This window comes from Cheilinus undulatus, linkage group 23 (genome assembly GCF_018320785.1).
Source record: "Cheilinus undulatus linkage group 23, ASM1832078v1, whole genome shotgun sequence".
Lineage (NCBI taxonomy): Eukaryota > Metazoa > Chordata > Actinopteri > Labriformes > Labridae > Cheilinus > Cheilinus undulatus.
In genome coordinates this window covers 1,156,460-1,172,657 of record NC_054887.1, presented here as the reverse complement: position 1 = coordinate 1,172,657, position 16,198 = coordinate 1,156,460, and the positions used below count along the sequence as shown (strand labels likewise).

The following is a 16,198-nucleotide window of genomic DNA, read 5'->3' as shown; positions in this document are numbered from 1 at the left end:
CAGTTATCACAAACGCTTGATTTCAGTTATTGCTGCCAAGGGCGGAAAAACTAGATATTAGGGTCAGGGGGAAATTACTGTTTCACACAGGTACAGATAGGTTTGGATTTTTATTCCCTTGATAAATAAAATCATCATTTAGAAACTGTGTTTTCTATTTACCTGGGTTGTCTTTGTGAAATATTAAAATGCTCAGCTACACACATGGATGTGTATCTGAGAGTGGACCAATAAATGATACCTGTTTGCTGTTATCAACAAAATAATGTATGGTTTCTCTTTGGCTCTCTTTTATGTGCTCATAAAGATCTAGCATCTTCTAAATGAACAGTGAAGTTTGTCCAGGGTGGATGTCTGGATACTGCATACTCAGAGCCTCTGAATCAGGACTGAGTTCATCTGTAATCTCTGCTGTTTCCTGCTAAAACTAGCTTTCTTTCCTTTTTCCTACAGGTATGATGTTGATTCAAAGAGTGCCAACCTGTCCAAACATGTGAGTACCTACTCTTGTCTCAGTATCAGAGAGTTTGTTTCAGGCTGTTTGTATTTAGCAGGGCTGAATGTTTGTGTGAACATGATTAGACTAAATTAAGCCACTTAAAAGTCATCTGGCCATTACAGGGAGTGTGTTTGTCATCTTCGCTGAATGGACAGTTAGTGAATAAATGGTGTAATCACTGATTTCCTCTGCCCTGTGGCTTTCTTCATGGCCATTAAAGTAGATATAACAGTCTAGTTCATGTTGTGATGATTTGTGGCTATTTTAATGTCTTAATCTGAAATATTATTCCTCAAGAAACCCTTAGAAAAGGGAACTTTGACCTCAGAAATTAATCACATTAATCAATTTAATTTCCAGACCTAGAAGGCTTTAATTGTCAAACTTAATTGTCCCATTTTTGCCATATTTATCCCATTTTTGCCCTTTTCACCATTTTTTGCCACATTTCAATCGATTAAGCTACTGCTGGCGTTACATGCCACTTTTTTTCTACTTTTTGCCCATTTTTGCAACTTTTTCACCACTTTTTGCCTGATTAAGCTACTTTTTGCCTGAGTAAGCTACTTTTTGCCTGAGTAAGCTATCTTTTGCCATTAAACACCACTTGTTTCCTATTGTTTTGCCCTATTTTGCCAATCTTGACTTGTTTTTGCACATTTTTGTCACTTTTCTCTCATTTTTTTGCCACATTTTGCCACTTTTGGATAATTTTTGGCCACCTTTAGCTTATTTTTATTGCTGCTTAAAGACTGTGGCTCTTATAAAGGTCTTTGGTTGAGCAGGGTTGAGTAACTCTGGTCTAGTTATTGAACGTCCCTGAAAACCAGGGCCAGGATGGGACTCAGTTCAGCTCTGGAGTTTCATGGCTCAGACCAGCCCACATTAGCTCACAGCCTTTCACTGAGGTTATTCAATTATGCATCCATCATAGTAATGTTCAATTAGGCTACTCATGATTTTAAAAAGCATTAAAGGCTACTTTAAACGTGCTCCATCAGTCACATCAGAGCCTGGCCTGCTGCACTTTTCAAAGGTGCAATATTTCTTTAACCTGAAATTTGTGTCAAAATACCAGTTTTAATTCTTTTTGCAGCAGCAGAGATGTTTTCATGACATATTATTAAAGTATTCAAGTCCCTTTTTTGATAGTCTACGAAAATCTTACTTTCTTCATTTTTGTACTTTTTTCTTATTCAATAATAGGATGAGATAAAAATGATCTTAATACAATCTGTAATACAACAATTCATATCCAATTTGCAATATGAGTTAAAATCAAGACAGGTATTTGGCCTACACATGGCAATGTCTGTGTCTGACTGAGTCTGTCGGTAAGTAACTGACTGAGTGATCCTTCTGTGTAAGCCATAGAATACAGAGTTGTGTTTACTCGTGCTGAAAGCCCTCTAATGGCTGCCTCCACTGCTCTAAACACTCAGATATAGCTTTAGCCTCTGTTTCACCAGAACTGGGCCACATTTATGTATGACAAAGAATAAAACACCTCTATAAGCTTTTCATGTTGGGAGAGATGTTTTTACTCCTCTGCTGAGCTGCTTTGGCATGATTATGTGATAGTTGAGGGGTCAAAGGTGACTTGTGTGAATGCTTGTCTACATCAGCTGTAGGGCTTAGCTCTGAATTAATCACAGCAGCACTTTAGTCAAAACTGGACATTGCCACTACAAAGACAGCAACACTGAAAACTTTCTGTAACAGAAAGGGTGTTTTTGCTCTTATGCCAACCCACTTCAACATGAGTGTGATGGTTAAAGGGGGAAAGGGTTACCGAATGTTAGCTCGGCCTTAGCCAGACCAACACATTTCTTCTATACAGTTTGCTCTGAGAGCAACTCGGAAAGCTTTCTGCGACAGAAAACGATGTTGTTGCTCTGCTTTGGCATGTGATAGTTACGGGGAAAGGGTTAGTTGTTGTAAACAGCTAATGAGTTGTCCCAGCTAATGACTAGCAGGCCTGTCATTAGCTGGGACTGAGGCGCAGCGGCGCTTCTGTCTGAACCAGACAACATGTGATATCCAAACAAGCGCAGAGAGCAACGCTGAAAGCTTTCTGTGACAGAAAAAAATATTCTCTCTCCACTCCCGGTCTGTTTTGCCATGGCTTTCTGATCATAGCGGTGGGCTTGTCCCGTTTAGTCTGGCGTTGGCTGTTAGCCTGGAGGTCACAATAGGACCGTTGCAGTTTAGTTTACTCCGACCTGGACCGCTGTTCTTGTTAAAACCAGAGCACAGAACCACACCGACAGCTTGTCTTGTGCAGAGAAGAGGTTTTAGCTCTTTTCCTGTAGTGTTGTCTTCCATTCGCGCAGTAATAGCAAAGAATACGGAGAGCATCAGCTGAGTCGGTGTGTGTCTGTGTTTAACCAATCAGATGTGGGAGAAGAAAAGCAGGAGGGGAGGGGGATGACGCTGCTCAGAGTTCATCTCCAGACAGAGAGAGAGCAACATGTAGCTTTTTAACCACTTACCAAACCTTTGTCTACAAATAATAACTACTAACAATCATGGCGACATCACTCTGCCAGAACCACTTTTCAGTCAGACATTTCAACAGGCATAGCTGCGGTCAGCCCTATACTAGGTTTTTACCTAGTCTGGTTTTTCAAAGTTGTTCAGCCTTTGTTTAAGCTACTATTGTGTTGGTTATAATAGAGAATGTTTTTTTCTTGCATTTGTTGGAACATACATAAGATTAGGGACCACAGAAATGATTTCATCAAATCACAGTGTTGGTGGATATTTTCCCATGTCGTTCAGCCCTGCTGCAGAGCAGGAGAGTGAAAGGTTGGTGGAGCTCCATTCCTAATAACGTTATTGTCTCTAAAGCTGCCAGGCTGGGTCATGTTTGTGGTTTTAACACAGCTGAATCAAGGACATTATTCTGTAGTCTACTGCATTCTCTTTATCCTTTCCTCCGTCTTTTCCCTGCACTTTTGCCATCGGTCACCTCCTATTTTTCCCTGACCTGCTCCCTCTCTCCTCCTGCTCTTATTCTCTCTCTGTCTTGATCTTTCACTTTCTCATTTCCTCCCTCATTCTGTTTTCTCCCCTTTGCTTCGATCAATAATCTTGTACAGGCAGAGACAGGCATGTAGGCTGGGAGGAGCGTAGCAGCCTTGATGGGGGTCTCGGGGGGGGGGGGGTCTGAGAGCCAGTCCATTACGGTGTTTTAACATGAAGCTGTAGGCTACAGGCACACATGGGAACCAGGTGAGAATGAGTGTGGAACTCAGAAAGAAGCTGAAAGGTTGAGGGAGAGTGTTATATTCTAATATTAGTAATTATATTTATAGAGGCCAGGCTAACACATTACAGAAATACACGACCATAGGCATGGGAGCTTCTATCCTCATTTATCTCTGATGAAATATACATTTGATACACTAAAAAAATACCACTGCAGCTGCAGGATTAAGAATGTTGTTGCTTTAACTCAGAGCTTGTCGTTTCACTGTTTTTGCTGTTTTGTGCTGCTGGTGGTTGGTACATGACTAACATGAGAACAGTGTTTTTTCCCAAATGAATGTAGGACTGTAAAGACGACAGTTAGGAATGAGCCACACAAACATAAGGCTGGGTACAAAAGGAGGGAAATAGATTAAAGGCTGATTAATGGAGCAAAGATGATGAGAAGGTTCTGATTGGAGCTGCTCCAGGCAGGTAAAAACCACGGAGAGAGCGCAGCCATGTTTGAGTGATGGATGGGAATAAGTAACCAGTCTCTCTGGATTCATGGTTCCATCATGGATTTTAAATCATGGTAAAAAAAAAAAAAAAAGTGTTTTTTTTTTTTAAAGAAATCTGAAATTGAAGGTGTTTTATTTTTTCATGTGAATGGATGAGCTAAAGTTTGAGATTTCTTTTAAAAGAGGGGAAAAGGAAAACTGACATTAAAAAAGTCACAAGCAGCAGATTTTGGTCATATTTCTTCTGGTGTGATCTCTCTTCCTGTCGTTTTCTCTCCATCTCTCTTGTGTTTTTGTTTTATTTCCAAAAGAGAAAAGGAATTGTAAAATATTTTAAAACTTTTGTTCATCCATTTTTGACTGTGAAACCTTGTGTTATTATTTTTCAGTGAAAAATCTTTAAGTTACCAACCTGAGAGCTGAAAACCAGGAGACAAAAAGACAGAAGAAATAGAGCTGAAACTGTTTTTGAATGTAACGTCCTCTAAGTGGGGCTCCCTGCCCTCACATCAGTGATGGAGTTTCATGATGTGATTTAATTTACTGGGAAATGGAAAGGGAGCAGGTGTGGCAGGAAAGAGGATCTATTTACTCCTGACCTGTCCCTGCGGGGAACACTGATGTGTTTGAGACGGTTTTCAGAGAGGAAGGGTGCTCTCTAGTTAACTATTTAGGGTTTTGGGATTTTATGTACAGAATTACTTAAATATTTCAACATGTCTTGTGTTAATAACAGAGAAATGTTTAAAAACATTTGTGTTTCTGTACTTCTGCAGGATTTTCTAGGCCAGGCCTACTGTACTCTGGGAGAGGTGGTCGGATCCCTGGGCAGTCGCTCTGAAAAACCACTAGGGTGAGTAGAAAATCAGCTAGACTCTGAGTAATCAGCTGACTGAATGTCGATCAGTAGTCACAGCAAATAGAATGAAACTGACCTCTGCATGCAGGGTTAGATTACAGTTGTTGCATTACACCATGTTCCAAATTATATGTGAATATTTTTCTCTGATTTCCTACATAGAGATGCAGATGACAGTCAGTTTAATTCTCAGGTCATATAAAGCAGAGCTTCTCAACCTTTTCAGCCTGTGACCACCAAAATAAGGTGCCAGAGACCGGGGACCCCCCTGTAGCTGAAGGTGGTTGAACACAGCTTTCTGCCAAACTGGGGGCCTGTAGAGGTCAGCAAAATCATGATCCATTATAAAGTTAAGCTGTCCTTATTTTATATTTAACCTGATAAAATAACCACTCCCATCAAAGAAACAGACATCTTCTTAATCATCTGTGTAGTAGATAGCCTTTTTAAATGTAAATCCCTTTTTGTTGGGAAAAAAAGAATTAAATGGGTTAAAAATGGCTAAAAAAAAATGGTGAAATTGGATTGTAAACGCAGAAATTGGTTATAGTGGCAACAATTATATAAAAATGGCAACAAAAAAAAAGTAATTGGCAAAAATGGGTTAAAGTGGAAAAACTGGGCATAAATAGTGGTGCTAAAATGTGTGGAAATTTGGTGAAAAAATTGAATTGAATTGAAAAATTGATATAAACTGGCAAAAGAAGTGTTAACTTAGAAAGAGAAAATGAGCAGATACTGGCAGAAACTGGTTAAACTAGCAAAAATCAGTATATCAGATCGTGAAATGTGGGTAAAACGGGAAAAAAATGGTTGTAAAAAGTGTCAAAAAGGGGTTAATAGTGGCAATAATGGGTCAACATTAGGCTTAGGTGGAAAAAAGTTTTAGAAGTGGCAAAACAGGCAGAAAAAAAGTGGTGCAAATGGTTTTAAAAGGACAAAAAAATAAGTGTTAAATGGCAAAAATGTGTTAAAATTGGTGGTAAAATGGTTTAAATTGGTGTAAAGTGGCAACAGTGTAATTTAAAAATATTCTTAGTTTTCTAGGGAATCTGGGGACCCCCTCTCAGTGTCTATCGACCCCCAAGGGGGTCCCGATCCCACGGTTGAGAACCCCTGACTTAAAGCATTGATTTAACGGTGACAGAGGGATCCCCAGGCTAACGCCCCCGCTCCATTAACAAGGCTAACCAACTATTAAGCTAACGGTAGCTGAAGTGTTACCACATATCCTCATCTGCTCCACTCACCACTGTCTTCCTCTCTCTTCTCTTTTCCTCTCTTTTGTTTTTTGCTCCCAGACAAGTAACTCCTCTTCGTTTTGTGTTGTTGATGTCATGTGACTTTGATTGACACTTCAGTAAGGTTACTGGATGTAGTGGTGTGGGAGTGATGACATAGATGTCGTTGCTGTTTGATCATTGGTCGACTAATGCCAAAGGGGCAGGTCACTGCAGTCGCTATAAGACATTACTGATGAGTCTAGTTCTTCAGTCTTTGGGGGCCCTTGGGGGCCCTCCAGGGGCCTAGGGCCCTGAGTACTTGCCTGCCTGACCTGTTGATAAGCAGCAGCTCTGCACTTGGCTCCCAGGTTTCCTGTGAGAACATTTGGGGTAACCTCATGTTATGAGCAAAGACATCCTTCATTTGAGATCCTTTTTCAGGAACTGGCACTCAGTCCACCGCTCTAAACACTAGAAACAGACTGAACCTCAGACTTTGGACTGTAGACCAGGTTTTAGGTGGTTCAGGGCACAGCAGGATAGGAACCTGACGGCTTTGAGCCTGGCTGCTCCTTGTTTTAAGGCCGACAGACCTGTAGGTGCAAATGCATTAGTTTGAACAACGTGAGCCCACAGCATAAAAGGGACCACTGTGTCTGTAAAGTAGGAGACACTCATGAAGGACACACCAAACAGAACCATGAGGCCTATAATGTTGACTTATTTCATACTTTATTCTGATTGTGTTGCATGAGGAAAGTGTTTACATTATAAGACCTAGATAAACAGTTTCTTTCCCGGTGTAAACATCTTGCTATCTCTATGTATTGATCCAGTCTTTAGAGGCTCCACCAGTGAGGCGGTTGTTTCTTCTGTTTCTAAGTAAATGTTTATTTATAGTCTATAATGAACACAACACCCTCCCACATATCCAGGACATATCCACACAAACACAGAGCTTCTGACAGCGGTCATGTTCACAGCCTGTTAGGCAGCCTGTGTTTACAGAAACACATGTAGATTTAGATATGTGCATGTGTTTGAGGATGCTGATAACGCCTTCATAGTCCTGTTTCATAGTCCTTTCTTCTAAGCGGGAAGGGTCAACTGAACCTGGGGGCGGGGCTAACTCACCATATGACATCATTATTATCATCATTTTCTAAAAGGTGGAGAAAGAGAGGGGGAGAGGGGATTTTTCTAATTCTTGGGGGTATTGTTGACAGGCCAGGGGCACATAGTTTTATGAGCAAATGCTAAGAAAGTGAATTTGCATAACATGTGACCTTCAACATGCAGGTGAAAAGCAAAAAAACAAAGATGTACTCATGACTGCTTGTTATAAGTAATCTCAGATGCTGTTAAAGAAATTAATGGGAGGGGTTTTCATGTCCAAAAAGAGCAGCATCCATAAATATCAAATATTTTTCAAGGGAATTTAGCCATTTCAGTGAGTTTAGTGTAGGTTTTCTCCACCCTTAATGAGAAAAATAATCATTTTATAGTCAGCAATAGCAGTGGTGAGTAAGGTACACAGTTACACTACTCAAGTAAAAGTACTGTTACACAATAATAATTACTTAAATAGAAGTAAAAGTACTGTTACACAATAATAATTACTTAAATAGAAGTAAAAGTACTGTTACACAATAATAATTACTTAAATAGAAGTAAAAGTACTGTTACACAATAATAATTACTTAAATAGAAGTAAAAGTACTGTAACACAATAATAATTACTTAAGTAGAAGTAAAAGTACTGTTACACAATAATAATTATTTAAATAGAAGTAAAAGTACTGTTACACAATAATAATTATTTAAATAGAAGTAAAAGTACTGTTACACAATAATAATTATTTAAATAGAAGTAAAAGTACTGTTACACAATAATAATTATTTAAATAGAAGTAAAAGTACTGTTACACAATAATAATTATTTAAATAGAAATAAAAGTACTGTTACACAATAATAATTACTTAAATAGAAGTAAAAGTACTGTTACACAATAATAATTATTTAAATAGAAGTAAAAGTACTGTTACACAATAATAATTATTTAAATAGAAATAAAAGTACTGTTACACAATAATAATTACTTAAATAGAAGTAAAAGTACTGTTACACAATAATAATTACTTAAATAGAAGTAAAAGTACTGTAACACAATAATAATTACTTAAGTAGAAGTAAAAGTACTGTTACACAATAATAATTACTTAAGTAGAAATAAAAGTACTGTTACACAATAATAATTACTTAAATAGAAGTAAAAGTACTGTAACACAATAATAATTACTTAAGTAGAAGTAAAAGTACTGTTACACAATAATAATTATTTAAGTAGAAGTAAAAGTACTGTTACACAATAATAATTACTTAAATAGAAGTAAAAGTACTGTTACACAATAATAATTATTTAAATAGAAGTAAAAGTACTGTTACACAATAATAATTATTTAAATAGAAGTAAAAGTACTGTTACACAATAATAATTACTTAAATAGAAGTAAAAGTACTGTTACACAATAATAATTATTTAAATAGAAATAAAAGTACTGTTACACAATAATAATTACTTAAATAGAAATAAAAGTACTGTTACACAATAATAATTACTTAAGTAGAAGTAAAAGCACTGTTACACAATAATAATTACTTAAATAGAAGTAAAAGTACTGTTACACAATAATAATTACTTAAATAGAAGTAAAAGTACTGTTACACAATAATAATTACTTAAATAGAAGTAAAAGTACTGTTACACAATAATAATTACTTAAGTAGAAATAAAAGTACTGTTACACAATAATAATTACTTAAGTAGAAGTAAAAGTACTGTTACACAATAATAATTACTTAAGTAGAAATAAAAGTACTGTTACACAATAATAATTACTTAAGTAGAAGTAAAAGTACTGTTACACAATAATAATTACTTAAATAGAAATAAAAGTACTGTTACACAATAATAATTATTTAAATAGAAATAAAAGTACTGTTACACAATAATAATTACTTAAATAGAAGTAAAAGTACTGTAACACAATAATAATTACTTAAATAGAAGTAAAAATACTGTTACACAATAATAATTACTTAAGTAGAAATAAAAGTACTGTTACACAATAATAATTACTTAAGTAGAAGTAAAAGTACTGTTACACAATAATAATTACTTAAGTAGAAGTAAAAGTACTGTTACACAATAATAATTACTTAAGTAGAAATAAAAGTACTGTTACACAATAATAATTACTTAAGTAGAAGTAAAAGTACTGTTACACAATAATAATTACTTAAGTAAAAGTAAAAGTACTGTTACACAATAATAATTACTTAAGTAGAAATAAAAGTACTGTTACACAATAATAATTACTTAAGTAGAAGTAAAAGTACTGTTACACAATAATAATTACTTAAATAGAAGTAAAAGTACTGTTACACAATAATAATTACTTAAGTAGAAGTAAAAGTACTGTTACACAATAATAATTACTTAAGTAGAAATAAAAGTACTGTTACACAATAATAATTACTTAAGTAGAAATAAAAGTACTGTTACACAATAATAATTACTTAAGTAAAAGTAAAAGTACTGTTACACAATAATAATTACTTAAGTAAAAGTAAAAGTACTGTTACACAATAATAATTACTTAAGTAAAAGTAAAAGTACTGTTACACAATAATAATTACTTAAGTAAAAGTAAAAGTACTGTTACACAATAATAATTACTTAAGTAAAAGTAAAAGTACTGTTACACAATAATAATTATTTAAATAGAAGTAAAAGTACTGTTACACAATAATAATTACTTAAGTAAAAGTAAAAGTACTGTTACACAATAATAATTATTTAAATAGAAGTAAAAGTACTGTTACACAATAATAATTACTTAAGTAGAAGTAAAAGTACTGTTACACAATAATAATTACTTAAGTAGAAGTAAAAGTACTGTTACACAATAATAATTACTTAAGTAGAAGTAAAAGTACTGTTACACAATAATAATTACTTAAGTAGAAATAAAAGTACTGTTACACAATAATAATTACTTAAGTAGAAATAAAAGTACTGTTACACAATAATAATTACTTAAGTAAAAGTAAAAGTACTGTTACACAATAATAATTACTTAAGTAGAAATAAAAGTACTGTTACACAATAATAATTACTTAAGTAAAAGTAAAAGTACTGTTACACAATAATAATTACTTAAGTAAAAGTAAAAGTACTGTTACACAATAATAATTACTTAAGTAGAAATAAAAGTACTGTTACACAATAATAATTACTTAAGTAGAAGTAAAAGTACTGTTACACAATAATAATTATTTAAATAGAAGTAAAAGTACTGTTACACAATAATAATTATTTAAATAGAAGTAAAAGTACTGTTACACAATAATAATTACTTAAGTAGAAGTAAAAGTACTCAAATACTCAAATAAGTACTTGAGTAAGATTAAATTAGTACCTTATTAACTTCATTTTGTGTAATTTATTAAGACACATTGTATTATAACACTTTATTCAGGGATAGTAATGTAAACTGCACTCTGTCATAAATAAAGAAGCATAACTCGCCAAAGGAAAAGAAATAAAAAACGTAATACATTGAGCAGCAGTCATGTTCTGTTTGTTTATCACAATTATGGGATGGAAAATTCAATATAATGAGAAAAAACAGACTCTTTCTCTCATCACAGTTATCTTATTTCTACATGATGATTTTAATCCCACATGACTTTGTACCAGGCAGTTCTTAACTTTTAATCATTTATATTTGTTTTATCATGATTAATGATTTTTGGCTCATATTTATGAAATTAATCTTATGAACTGGCCTCATTTCTGACTTTTTTGCCCTTTTTTATTTAATTTTTACCCTTAGCTCCAATTTATGAATTTTTATCTTGATTATCACTAAACAAATTCAGCAAGCCAAACTGAAACGTGTTGAACCAAAGACAACTTTGTCCCACTAGCCCCACGCTATAACCCTGTTAGGTACAATCACTGATATCAGTGGTATGCTACACAGGATAACAGTGTCACCTACGACCTAACGTTAGATAATGGCGTGTAAAATCACATTTGTGGCAGAGTTCAGGGGTGGTTGGACACGTGACGTCATTTATCACTGACACAACTGTGTCTGCAGTCTGCAGGTTAAAACAGAGATTTGAACGTATACGTTTGTTAGTTAGCTTGTTTAGCTAACTAGCCGTGCAGTCGTTAGCATGTTTAGCTAACTATCCGTGTAGTCGTTAGCATGTTTAGCTAACTAGCCGTGCAGTCGTTAGCATGTTTAGCTAACTATCCGTGCAGTCGTTAGCATGTTTGGCTAACTATCTGTGCCGTCGTTAGCATGTTTAGCTAACTAGCCGTGCAGTCGTTAGCATGTTTAGCTAACTATCCGTGCAGTCGTTAGCAGGTTTGGCTAACTATCTGTGCCGTCGTTAGCATGTTTAGCTAACTATCTGTGCCGTCGTTTGCATGTTTAGCTAACTATCTGTGCCGTCGTTAGCATGTTTGGCTAACTAGCCGTGCCGTCATTAGCATGTTTAGCTAACTATCCGTGCAGTCGTTAGCATGTTTGGCTAACTATCCGTGCAGTCGTTAGCATGTTTAGCGAACTATCCGTGCAGTCGTTAGCATGTTTAGCTAACTATCCGTGCAGTCGTTATCATGTTTAGCTAACTATCTGTGCCGTCGTTTGCATGTTTAGCTAACTATCTGTGCCGTCGTTAGCATGTTTGGCTAACTAGCCGTGCCGTCATTAGCATGTTTAGCTAACTATCCGTGCAGTCGTTAGCATGTTTGGCTAACTATCCGTGCAGTCGTTAGCATGTTTAGCGAACTATCCGTGCAGTCGTTAGCATGTTTAGCTAACTATCCGTGCAGTCGTTAGCATGTTTAGCTAACTATCCGTGCAGTCGTTAGCATGTTTGGCTAACTAGCCGTGTAGTCGTTAGCATGTTTAGCTAACTATCCGTGCAGTCGTTAGCATGTTTAGCTAACTAGCCGTGCCGTCATTAGCATGTTTAGCTAACTATCCGTGCAGTCGTTAGCATGTTTAGCTAACTATCTGTGCCGTGGTTAGCATGTTTAGCTAACTATCCGTGCAGTCGTTAGCATGTTTAGCTAACTATCTGTGCCGTGGTTAGCATGTTTAGCTAACTATCCGTGCAGTCGTTAGCATGTTTAGCTAACTAGCCGTGCCGTCATTAGCATGTTTAGCTAACTATCCGTGCAGTCGTTAGCATGTTTAGCTAACTATCTGTGCCGTGGTTAGCATGTTTAGCTAACTATCCGTGCAGTCGTTAGCATGTTTAGCTAACTAGCCGTGCCGTCATTAGCATGTTTAGCTTACTATCCGTGCCGTCGTTAGCATCTTTAGCTAACTAGCCGTTACGTGCTTTCTTAGATGTGACGTGCTGTCTTTGAAGCTTGACATTTCCCCTGTTTTAGGTAGACTCAGTAGGCAGAGCATTATGTGGCTGTTGTTCCTTCCGGTAAAAGCTTGAATAAAGAGTTTCAAAATAAAACGTACTTAATTTGACTTGATGATGATTTTTGCATGGGTTCTTTTTAAAAATTCAATAAAGTTGCTATTGACTATTTTAATCCCCCTGCTGGTGTCATTCAGGGCTGAATTCAACATTATACAGCTATTTTCAACAATGTCAGAATATCATGTATCACAGCACCACTAGCCCTAGTTTTTACACTCGGGGTATTCATGGCCAAAAATAAAATATATTTTGATAAGCTGACTCAGCGGTGCCCCTGCAGGAAACCAGAGGAAAAGCAGTGGCTCCAGAATGAATCCTAACATCAGAACATGGATCAAAAATGGTGGTTTTAATGGGTTTCAATGGTGCATTTTTGGTCGTGAACACCATGAGTGTTTATGTTTGAGGGCAAATGTGTGTGTATGGAGGACTTGATTAGACACACACCTGCAGCTAGAAATGGCAGCGGGGATCTTTAACAATTTAAATGAGTGCTAATTACAGATAATTACATTGTTCATTCCAACCCCCTGGGCATTCAGGAGTGTGTCTTTGTGTAAAAGAAGGAGAAGAGCACGCAGTAACACAGGGGAAAATTATGACATGTGCTTTGGTCGGGCTAGTATAAGGGCTAGTGTAAGGTAAGGCTAGAACATGGAGCACCAGAGGGTGTTGACCTTACTGAATCTCTCTACAGTCCCAGAATGATTGGTGTCAGAGTGTCTCTAAAGGTCAGCTCAGACTACGTGATTGTTTTTGCTCGTTCACGACGGCACCATGTCAGAGTAAAATCTCGCCACACTACAAGAGTGATCCCGGCCACTTACTGTATACTGACGTCACCACGGTCTCTGCAACTCTGTGCGAGTTCAAAGGTCGTTTGGGGGGGGCAGGGTCAAAGAGAGTCGATCACTCTACAACAGAAATGTTCCGTGTGATTGCAGCGCTCTTTAGAAAACAACAAACAAATGGCTATGGTGCTGATTTTAGATCATGGCCCCATCCTCCCCTGACCTCAGCCCTATTCTATGAGGGCGGGGGTCAGTTCACATCAAGACAGCAGCTCTGGGAGGATCCTCCAGAGGCTTGCAGTCATGTATAAACCTACTATTCAGCCCCCCTAACCAGTGCTCACCAGCAGAAACGGTTGCAGTGGGCCCAGAAATACATGAAGACTCATTTTCAAACAGTCTTGTTGACTGATGAGTGCCGTGCAACCCTGGATGGTCCAGATGGAGGAGTAGTGGATGGTTGGTGGATGGCCACCATGTCCCAATAAGGCTGTGACGTCAGCAAGGAGGGGGCGGAGTCATGTTTTGGGCCAGAATCTTGGGGAGAGAGCTGGTTAGGACCCTTTAGGGTCCCCTGAAGGTGTGAAAATGACCTCGGCAAAGTATATAGAGTTTCTGACTGACCACTTTCTTCCATGGTACAAAAAGAAGAACCGTGCCTTCTGTAGCAAAATGACATTCATGCGTGACAATGAACCATCTCATGCTGCAAAGAATCCCTCTGTGTCATTGGCTGCTATGGGCATAAAAGGAGAGAAACTCATGGTGTGGCTCCCATCCTCCCCTGACCTTTAACCCTACTGAGAACCGTTGGAGCATCAGAGGCCAACAGTTTATGACTGAAAATTATACTGACTGTCATTTGCATTGATTATTTAGGAAAATCAGAGAAAAGTATAATTTGCATAGTATGGAACGTGATGTATGCTGAGCTCTACTGGTCCATATTCCCAGTGCAGCTCCATGTGAGAGAAATAATGATGTATTTTAGATAATCGTTAGCTTGATAGCCATGGTGGGACATACAGGGCTACCAGATAAGGGGCGGGGACTTCACAGATTCTGAAAGGACCGTCAGATTTGACGACAGATCCTAGGTTTTCTCTGTGCATGCATGCGTTTCAGTGCTGAAGCCCAGAAGTAGCCGAGACTTAATTACCCGTCTTGCCAGACACTGATTGCAAATCCTTGATTAGATGATTCCCAGCGTCTCCTCACACACACTGATGCACACACACAAAGACACATTCAGGGGAGACTAGAGCCATAGATTTGTCAGACACGTTGGTGTGCTCTCCTGTGCCATGAATAGTCTATCAGTAAAGAAATCCGTTACCCTAGGAGAGAGGATGGACAGGGTTTTTATTCATAAGAGCACATTAAATTTCATCTTGCATTGGTAATGCCACATATTAAAATGCTGCATTCAAAGACCTGTTGTTTTTGTGCTATGATGACTATCAACAGGCTATAAGTTGTGCAGTCAAGAAAATATAATGCTCCTTATGTCAGTCTAGAGCAGGGATCATCAAGCACTGTTGTATTGCGCCAAGGAGGCAGGTCTGCTCACAGACCTAAAAAAAACCCAGAGAATGGGCCCTTCCTAGTCATGATTTAGCACCAAGATTAACTGTTTTAACTTTAGAACTCCTTTTCTCTCTTTTTTCTGCAACATTTGTGTCACTTCTAATCCATTTTTGCCACTTTCCTGCCACTTTATGCCCCCTTGTGCCACTCCTAAACCACATTTCACTACTTTACACCAGTGTTTGCCCATTTTTGCCTCCTTAACACATTTTTGACATTCTTTAGCCACTTTTCTTTCCTGCACGTTGTATCCCCTTTGTGCCACTCTTTTATCCATTTGTGTCACTCTCTAACCCCTTTTCACCACTTTATCCAGCCATTTCTGCAACATTTCTGCCCGTCTTTACCTATTTTTTTATATTTTGACACTCTAACCCAGAGGTCCTCAGCTAGTCTGACCTCAGATCCCGTCAGTCTCTCTTACAACAAATCGCGACCCAAATTTACAAAATATTTTCAACCCTATATGTTTAGTTAGTTTTAACATGTTGTAGTTCTGAGCATGATTGGACCAAAATACATGATGTGAAAAATAAAGGGACAAAACTGACAAGTTTTACACCCTCTGTGCAAATTTTCACCAATTTTGCTGGGATCTTGAGAATTAACCTAATTATTATGAGAAAAGAAGCTTTAGTCATTGCAAAAAAAGAGATAAATTAGTTTAAATATCAGAAAAGGTTCAAAGAAAAGTTATCCCTGCATGTCCACTAAGGACTTTAAAACTTTTTCACAGACACCTTTTCACGATCCACTGACAACTGCTCCGTGATCCACTTTTGGGTCCTGACCCAAATCCCATTTCCCCACCTTTTCTACCAATGTTGTTTCCATTTTTAAGCTGTTTTATCTCTGATTTATAAAAAAATGGACCATCATTTTGCTGACTCTGTGGCTGGGTCCCCTCACATAGACTAAACCTGCCTTTGCAGTCCTCACTGTGGTGGGAGGGTGATGGTTGTAAACGTTGACATCAGGAAACATGAACGGCTGTAGTTAATCAGTA

General features: G+C 37.3%; 1 protein-coding gene across 1 annotated transcript in view; it reads left to right on the top strand.

Moving 5' to 3' along the window:
* Positions 1 to 16,198, top strand: part of LOC121505457 (copine-8) — a 107,380-nt gene that overhangs the window by 51,065 nt on the left and 40,117 nt on the right. Inside the window, exons 5-6 of the mRNA XM_041780817.1 lie at positions 454 to 493; positions 4,986 to 5,062. Of these exons, the coding sequence (XP_041636751.1) occupies positions 454 to 493; positions 4,986 to 5,062 (117 nt within the window). The remainder of the gene's footprint in view (positions 1 to 453; positions 494 to 4,985; positions 5,063 to 16,198) is intronic.